We start from the raw sequence: 9,772 nt of genomic DNA, 5'->3' as shown, positions 1-9,772 counted from the left end.
AGACCTTGCCAGCTTCTTCAAGCTACTTACAGAACTTGAAAAGGGGCCTCGTCTGCATCATACTACATCTCAGACCATGCCAGCTTCTTCAAGCTACTTACAGAACTTGAAAAGGGCCTCGTCTGCATCATACTACATTTCAGACCTTGCCAGCTTTTTCAAGCTACTTACAGAACTTGAAAAGGGCCTCGTCTGCATCATACTACATTTCAGACCGTGCCAGCTTCTTCAAGCTACTTACAGAACTTGAAAATGGCCTTGTCTGCATCATACTACATGCCAGCTTCTTCAAGCTACTTACAGAACATCAAAAGGGCCTTGTCTGCATCATACTACATCTCAGACCATGCCAGCTTCATCAAGCTACTTACAGAACTTGGAAAGGACCTTGTCTGCATCATACTACATGCCAGACCATACCAGCTTAATCAAGCTACTAACAGAACGTCAAATAGGCCTTGTCTGTATCATACTACATGCCAGATCATGCCAGCTTCATCAAGCTACTTACAGAACTTCAAAAGGGCTTTGTCAGCAATACATCAATACATGTGGCACTAGGTCTTGCGAATATCATAATGATTTGAACCGAATCTGGCTATCATATTTATCAGCATCGGAATACATTATGTACAAATTATGGAGCATCAATAATATGCATTTATCTTATGTTCTTCATTTCTACGTATTTGAAAATACAACGTCCAGTATTTGGAGCATCAAAACCACTGTGGCTAAACAAAGGTTTTATTGAATAAAAATTTTTACTAAAATAAAACGATGTTTCATCATTTTTCGAGTTTATATCAGGAACATCAGGAACTATATATTCAATTACATGTACACTGTACATTATTTCCAAGATTTTAAAACAACTTCAGTAAAATGAAACTAGCTATATGCAGTTCTATGCATCAATAAGTCACAGTACAATGTAGAATTGTAAAATTTTAGAACTGATCGAACCATATCATGAAATTCATATACAATTAGCTTCCAAAATAGTGTCTCGTTACTATAAATTAGAAACAATGGAACTTTGTTCATAATTGCTACCAAATACCAAGCCATCATATGGATATAAAATTATATATACATGTACCAGGAACGTACGTGCATTAATTACTACCGTGACTTTACTAGAATTATACTCATTCTCAAGTAACACATGTATATATATTTATTATTTTTTCTTTTCTTTTCTTTTTTTTTTTTTTTTTTTTACAAAGCTAAATTCGAGCTGAAAAACGGACATTAATCTGTGTCCAAATGCTTACCAGATTCTCTGTTCTGCGCGTGCCTCTATCTGCTGTTAGAGTCGTAGCCGTAGCTTACATAGTCCTATGGTCTATGAGGCTTAGTAACAATGAAAGAAACAAAACTGGCAGAAGATTAGACGTTGACAAACGTTTTAATCACTCAAGCTTTCAGGAATTACGATTAACAGAATAAAATTTTGTTGCCTTAATGTGAAAGACACAGAGTGAGCTTATATGGTCCCCTTTACCCTATCGTTGATAATATAAACTGTTTTTAAATTCAAATGTTATTTTTATACTTTCATTTTTTCTTTGAGAAAGTCGCAAATAAGAAATTACCAGTTTGTAGCTGCACCTTCAAATGTGCCAATATTTCCCCACATGGAATCCAAACGTGTCAGAGATGCCCGGAACCTCGGTTCTATTTGTTTGTGGATAATCAGCAACTGTTTCTACATGGAGCTAAGCGCTCGTCTAGTATAGACTGATTTCTATCTCCGATCTAAGAGAACATAAGTCTGTTGCAATGTAGCAGCGAACTTCGAATAACTTAAAACACCCGAAAATCTACCTTATACGTGACTGAATCATGCGTAGCACGGATTCAACCTATTCACCCGTAAACAAATAAACAACCAATCGATCTCCTTTATCGATGGACTTCATCTGCATACAAAACAAACACACGTGTTTTACCATAACTTTTATAAATATATACATTATCAGCTGATTCTAGGGTGGTGAGAACTGAAACGCAACATAACTTTTCTGTTTACCATGTCTCCACGTGCTAGTCACTTCCTAGCCACATTTCCGTGAATAATTTACCCTGTCTCGCTAAGTCTCGCTAACTCTCGCCAGAGCCACTGCCAGAGCTACTCTGAACTCATCGGGTTTTATAATTTGCAGAACACCGAAAAATAAAAGGTTCCGAACACATTAGTAGGGGTGCTACGATTACTTAGTATTTACATGCACATTATACCCCGCCACTGACATGGATCGCCCACGCGACACTGTGGTCAGAGCGTTTTCTTCGTTAGTTACGAATTCAAGACTTCATATTTATGTTTTTGGATGGAATCCCAATGAGGAAAACGGACTTTTGCTGTGGATATTGACACGAAAATGAACCCTCGCTGTTCAATGGCCATAAGTTCCGTATACCGGCTTGAATTTTACTAACATAATTCATAACTTTTAAAAGACATGATTTAAGGTTATGACAAGAATTAAACCTAGTGTTTCATATACAGTCGCACCTGTTGTTACGGCCACCTTTAATCAGCGGCCACTCCTCATGAGCGGCCAGTTTCAATCCCGCCCGTTCATTTTTTCACTATATTTTAACTGATTTAAGCGGCCACCTGTCTAACGCGGCCAGTGGCCAGTGTTTTTAGGTCCCGTGAGGTCAACATGCCTGTTTTCAGCGGCCATTTTGTTCGTATTGTCACATGACTTCCGTCTGGCACGTGACCTCGTATCCTCGAGAAGCCAAACATGAACAGCTGATAATGAGTAATTACGATAATTGCGAGTGTAATTTGAATTCTGCCAGGATTTAATGATTTAATTATTATGATTAAATTACTAGAATATTATTGTATACAAATTTTATTGTGTTCTTTATTTACGAAAGTAAGTTGATGAACAGCTGTTGAATAAGTTCACGATATAAACTCAATACATAATAAAAATTTTACAATTTCGCCTGAGATTATCAAGTCAAATGGTCAGTCTCGGGATATAACCCTACTATGTTAGATAATACATATTAAGAACAACTAAAAAGCTTTGCACAGCATCAGGGAAATGCTACTTGTATTTTGTTAGAACATTTCATGATTTTTTGTGATGTAAATTCTATTCCTATTTAGCTGTTAAAATTAAAATTACCAACACAAAACAACTTTAAATAAATAATAATAATAGATTTCTTTCCTAAATTCATGTAAAATAAAATGCAAAAAAGGACCTCATGTGACTTAAAACTTCCTAATTTTTTAAATATGTTGAAATTGCGGATTTAGATATGTTTGAAATTAAATATGCAACTGTGGTCGCAATTTTTTATTCCTTGGTTTGAAACCTGGAATAAGAGGCCACCTGTCTTATGTGGCCAATTTGTCGTTCTCCCACAAGTGGCCTCTTAAAACAGGTTTGACTGTATATGTAAATAAAATTCAAAATTACGGCATTTCAAACGTTGCAATATTCGATCTTTTCCATTTGTATTGTGTAATTTTTAGTTGTATTCTATAATTTTCCATTTGTATTGTAATTTGTATTCCACTATAAGTTTTCATTTGTATAGTATTTTTTTTATTTGCATTGTATAATTTACTGCGCATGCTCAGTAAAACAGGACGCCTCTTCTCAGCTCTCTTGAAATTTTATAAAATTTCACATTTTCTGACTGATCCCACAGGCCTGGATTCGTGAGGATCAATTAGGACTTCCTAATATCAACTTTATTCACTCCATCGTCATGGGAATTCATGGATCGACCGAACGTTGGGCTTTTTTACAGCTAAGCTGATTATTGACAATAGAATCTTTATACTTCCGGTTGAGGGGCAAATGTAAATAACCACAATGAAACACCTCTTGTTTACTATATGTTTTATGACTTTTGTGGTAAGTAAAACTATATACTTCCCACGACAGACACAAAACATCTACGTGTCTAAGGAATTTCCATTCTCCCTCCAACAGTTCAGTCATATCTGTGCAAACACCTGTATTTACTATTGGCATAGAAACACATCGCGACAGAGGAAATTCCAGCCATGTGTGGTTTGTAATACTTCAGACTTTCTATCTATGTTATTAGTGATTGGAGGTGTAGAAACAAACCCCGGCCCCTCTACCTCAAGTTATATATGTCCTATATGCGATAAACCGTGCGACTGGGGACAAAGAGTCATTGCATGTGATGAATGCAATCATTGGTACCATCATGCATGCGTCTTGTACATGGGTAGTTTCAGAGGAATATTTATTCCTATCCAATAAGTCTGTCTCATGGTACTGTGTAGTTTGTAATGCCCAAAATCACTCGACTGTGTTGTTTGATTTAATTGACTCTGCTGATAGCAACACCTTTTTAGTTTTGTCTACAAGAGATTCTAGTAATGCAGATCCAAACTACAGCAGCTTATCAGATACCAGCATCGGAGAACCTATGGCAACATCATCCCCCAACCATCAACAAGGCAGCCAAAACAACAACGAGGGAACACACGGCAGAACCTACGTATTCTTGTTACCAACTTTCAGAGTGTCAAAAACAAACGTAACGATCTCCAAGTCATGATTGAATAAACGAAACCCGATGTAATCCTTGGGACTGAGACTTGGCTGAGTGATATGATATGTACATCCGAGATATTCCCTCCTGAACTTGGGTATGATGTGATACGCAGAGACCGCGAAGGGGATGCACATGGTGGGGTTCTTATAGCTGCTACAACTGAACTCGGCCTGAATCACCTTCACACCAATGGGGACTCGGAACTCAATTCGGGTAGCATCAACATAAGCCCTCGAAAGAAAGTGATTTTATCATGCCTTTACCGTCCACCAAATAGGCAAGATCAGCATACAACAGATAAAGTTATACACAATATAAGTGAGCTGCGCTCTCAACACAAGAATAACATCTTCATACTAGGAGGTGATTTCAACCTGCCAGACATCGACTGGGATAAATATGCAATCAATGGTTCCCAAACATCAAGGGAAATAAACAACGCCTTTATGCAGATGACTGCCGACCTAAACCTGCAGCAAGTAGTAGATATCCCGACCAGAGGAGAGAACATCCTGGATCTACTTTTAACATCCCATCCCGGGCAACTTAGTCGATGTAAGACCATCCCACCACTTGGTAACAGCGATCATGATGTGGTACTCCTAGATTTCACAACACACATATCTCGACCACGACCAAAGAGGAGAACCATCTATCTGTGGAAGAAAGCCAATACTAACGGCATCAGAGACGAGCTCCAGAGTCAATTAGATACCTTCACACATACCAACTATGAAGATGTCAACAGCATGTGGGGGTACATTAAGGATCTTATATTAGGAGCTGTAAAACATCATGTACCATCTCGACGCACACTGGCTAAACATACCCACCCGTGGATGACCTCTGAGTTAAGACGCCTAAGCAACAGGAAACAGAAAGCCTACAAACGTGCTAAGCGCAGTAAGGACTCGAAAGACAATAAGCGTTACAAGGCACTCAAAGGGCAACTCAAAGAGAATCCAGGTGAGCACACACAGCGTACTTGGAGGACGTCGTCAGCGATGATCTGCGTACCAATTCTAAACGGTTTTGGACTTATATTAAAAACAGAAAACAGGATTCATCCCAGATTGTGACATTGAAGTCCAAGGACGGTTTCCTCCGTAGCGATATTGCCAGTAAAGCTTCGATTCTGAATGAGCAGTTCCAATCTGTCTATACACAAGAGGACTTGAGTCCTCTACCCGATCTAGGACCTAGCCCCTTCCTTACTATGGACAACATAACCATTAACGAGAGGGGAATATTGAAACTATTACAGGGACTACGCCCATTCAAAGCTACTGGACCCGATGAGATTCCAGCGTTCATCCTGAAGCAAAGTGCAGAGTCCATAGCCCCTTATCTGACAAGGATGTTCCAGCTTTCCTTAGATTACGGTCAGAAACCAGATGAATGGCGTAGAGCAAACATCGTCCCTATATATAAACAAGAGGCCCATGGGCCACATCGCTCACCTGAGCACTAAGGGTAGGAAAAAGTAGAAAATGGCTTTTTATTGTAAAATTTAAATCCAAAAATAGTCCCATGACCAATCATGGATTTGCTATTTTTTAGAAAATGATTTTTAAAGAATTTTCCTATATATATCTTTAAAAACTTTGGTCGGCCATTTTGGCCCCGCCCTACCCCTGGGGGTCATGATTTGAACAAATTTGAATCTACACTACTTGAGCATGCTTCCATATAAATATGATGAATTATGGCTTTGTCATTCTTGAGAAGAAGATGTTTAAAGAATTTTCCTATATATTTCTATGTAAAACTTTGGTCGGCCATTTTGGCCCCGCCCTACCCCTGGGGGTCATGATTTGAACAAATTTGAATCTACACTACTTGAGCATGCTTCCATATAAATATGATGAATTATGGCTTTGTCATTCTTGAGAAGAAGATGTTTAAAGAATTTTCCTATATATTTCTATGTAAAACTTTGGTCGGCCATTTTGGCCCCGCCCTACCCCCGGGGGTCATGATTTGAACAAACTTGAATCTACACTACCTGAAAATGCTTCCATATAAATATGATGAATTATGGCTTTGTCATTCTTGAGAAGAAGATTTTCAAAGAATTTTCCTATATATTTCTATGTAAAAGTTTGGTCGGCCATTTTGGCCCCGCCCTACCCCCGGGGGTCATGATTTGAACAAACTTGAATCTACACTACCTGAAAATGCTTCCATATAAATATGATGAATTATGGCTATGTCATTCTTGAGAAGAAGATTTTCAAAGAATTTTCCTATATATTTCTATGTAAAACTTTGGTCGGCCATTTTGGCCCCGCCCTACCCCCGGGGGTCATGATTTGAACAAACTTGAATCTACACTACCTGAGGATGTTTCCCCATAAGTTTCATCTTTCCTGGCACATTGGTTCTTGAGAAGAAGATTTTTAAAATATGCCACTAAATTTTCATTAATTCCCAATTATCTCCCCTTGAATGAGGGCGTGGCCCTTCATTTGAACAAACTTGAATCCCCTTTACCCAAGGATACTTTGTGGCAAGTTTGGTTGAAATTGGCCCAGCGGTTCTTGAGAAGAAGTCGAAAATGTGAAAAGTTTACAGACAGACAGACAGACAGACGGACGCCGGACAAAATGTGATCAGAAAAGCTCACTTGAGCCTTCGGCTCAGGTGAGCTAAAAATGGGAGAAACATCAACCATCAAACTACAGGCCTGTCTCCCTAACATCAATAGCCTGCAAACTCCTGGAACATGTTGTACACAGCACAGTTATGGACCACTTTGATCGGAACAACATCCTCTGTGATGAGCAACATGGCTTTCGAGCCCGCCGATCATGTGAGACACAACTTGTTATTACACTGGACCAGTTAGCCAGAAACATGGACCAGGGATACCAGACAGACGTAATACTTCTGGACTTTTCAAAGGCTTTTGACAAAGTCCCCCACCAACGTCTTCTACTGAAATTGGAGCACTACGGAGTGTCAGGCACCACTCTAGGCTGGATAAAGGACTTCCTAAGTCGGAGAACCCAATCAGTGGTACTGGATGGGCATACATCTTCACCGTTGGATGTCCTTTCCGGAGTGCCACAAGGAACTGTCCTGGGACCACTCCTTTCTTAACCTACATAAACGACCTTCCTGAGTGCACCAATTCAGACGCCAGACTGTTTGCAGATGACTGTCTCGTCTATCGACAGATCCGAAACCAGAGAGATGCAGACAAATTACAGAAAGATCTCACTGCCTTAGAAGGATGGGAGAAGAAGTGGCAGATGTGCTTCCACCCCGAAAAGTGTACAGTCATTCGGATCTCCAACAAACGACAGCCACTGCAAACATCATACACCCTGCATGGACATCAGCTGGAAGTGGTGGAGAGTGGGAAGTATCTTGGTGTTACCATCTCCCAAGACCTACAGTGGAATAACCATATACACAATAAGATTGGGAAAGCTACAAGAATCCTGGGCTTCCTGAGACGAAACCTTGGCCAGTGCACACCATCAGTTAAAGCAACAGCGTACTGTACCATGATCAGACCATCGACCGAATATGCGTCACCAGTGTGGGATCCCTACCAGACCAACTTAACAAAGGATTTAGAACAGGTACAGCGTAGAGCGGCCAGGTTCGTCTTTAATCAGTACACGGATACCTTCCCCGGGTGCGTAACATCTTTACTTGAACAACTAGAGTGGGGCTCACTCCAGCATAGGAGAACAACACATCGATTAGTCCTATGCTACAAAATAAGGAACCGCCTGGTGGACAACAATCCAGACAAGTATTATACACCCGGGGACAGAAGAACTAGAGGCAGCCATAGATACAGACAGCATCGTGCCATCAAGGAGACAAGAATTCATTCTTCCCACGGTCGGTGAGAGACTGAAACCGCCTACCAGAGACAATTACAGCAGCCCGTACTATTCAGGAGTTCAGGACTGGACTAAACAGTGTCCCCTGGACCCAGCTGCAACCCTGGTAGACAAGACATCCACAGTGTATATAGTTTTATCCGTTTCTAAGAGGAAGCCTCTAAGTTTTTAACCGAGCTGGAGTTATTAACACTCTGTATAGAGTTCAACTCTCTACCGGAAGAAGAAGAAGAATTTTTATTTGTATTGGATAATTTTCCATCTGTATTTTACAATTTCTTATTTGTATTGTAAAAAATTCTTATTTGTAGTCTATAATTTTTTCTTTGTATCGTATCCGAAGATTATTTATTTATTTCGTTACGAAGGATTTCATTGGTAAAGATTTAGCCTGTATTGTGTTGAAAATGAGCGAGATCTTCCAGGTGCTCTTGAAGAGCAAACTGGGGTTTTTCAACATATTTGCGTACATGTTAGAGGCCAGTCATTTATATGAAAAGGGATCGTTGGCAGATGGCAAATAAATAATGTCATTAGAAATGTTGTCCGAGAAAATAAATAATCTGATATTGACTGGTGTACCTCAGCTACCCACCCCCAAAGAAATCACGAGTTTTCGGGTTTGGGAAGATTTTCTTCTCTCCCCCAACCCCAAAGTACATTGGCTTCCGTACATGTACAGGAGCCCAGTCCATCCCGAAACATATCTCGCAAAAAAGAGTAAAACTTGAGTCGACCGAGAAAATCCTTCAAAACAAAAAACCAACGAAAAAATAAACAATCCCTCGGCTACAAAACAAATTAAGAAGAATCTAAATAAATATCCTTCTCAAAAAGGCATAAAACATTACTTGTCATATATACAAGTATATAAAAGTAGTAGTATCGTCAACCTTTGGACATTTTATGCAATTTTCTTCATTTACTGTTTAACCATTTTCAACCAGCTTTGCTCTAACACTTCGTATGGCAAAGAGGAACAATTCTGCTTTCTCCTGGGGCCTGATACAGTTAGTGATGAGGACTAAAACCTTCAAACTCAATTAAAGTATCAAAAATAATCTTATTTACTCTTTGACAACAAGGAATCAAACTGTTTGCCTGATTATAAAAAGTAATGTGCCCTTTTATCATAGGCGCTTGGGTCTTTCTGCTTCATAATGTCACAGAAATTCGATTTTAAAAAATGACATATCCCACTGTATACTAAAAAGAAAAGTTTCTTTTTAGTATACAGTGGGATATGTCATTTTTAAAGCGTGCATAAAATCTAATTTCTGTGACATGCTAGTGTATATGAAGCAAAAAGGTTTACAAAAAACTAAAAATTAACACTGCAT

General features: G+C 39.3%; 1 protein-coding gene across 1 annotated transcript; it reads left to right on the top strand.

Moving 5' to 3' along the window:
• Nucleotides 1-252: 252 nt before the first annotated feature.
• LOC134237333 (uncharacterized) lies at nucleotides 253-8,438 on the top strand. The gene is made up of 6 exons (XM_062719439.1): nucleotides 253-460; nucleotides 4,370-4,515; nucleotides 4,647-5,518; nucleotides 5,626-5,975; nucleotides 7,280-7,590; nucleotides 7,752-8,438. Exons 1-6 carry the CDS (start codon nucleotides 253-255, stop codon nucleotides 8,436-8,438), a joined length of 2,574 nt encoding a protein of 857 aa, XP_062575423.1.
• Nucleotides 8,439-9,772: the final 1,334 nt, after the last annotated feature.

The sequence above is a fragment of the Saccostrea cucullata genome, unplaced genomic scaffold (genome assembly GCF_032062105.1).
Source record: "Saccostrea cucullata isolate Sc308-1 unplaced genomic scaffold, CSIRO_AGI_Scuc_v1 ctg16, whole genome shotgun sequence".
Classification (NCBI taxonomy): Eukaryota; Metazoa; Mollusca; class Bivalvia; order Ostreida; family Ostreidae; genus Saccostrea; species Saccostrea cuccullata.
The sequence above is the reverse complement of the archived record's forward strand: the minus strand, read 5'-3'. Positions and strand labels throughout refer to the sequence as shown.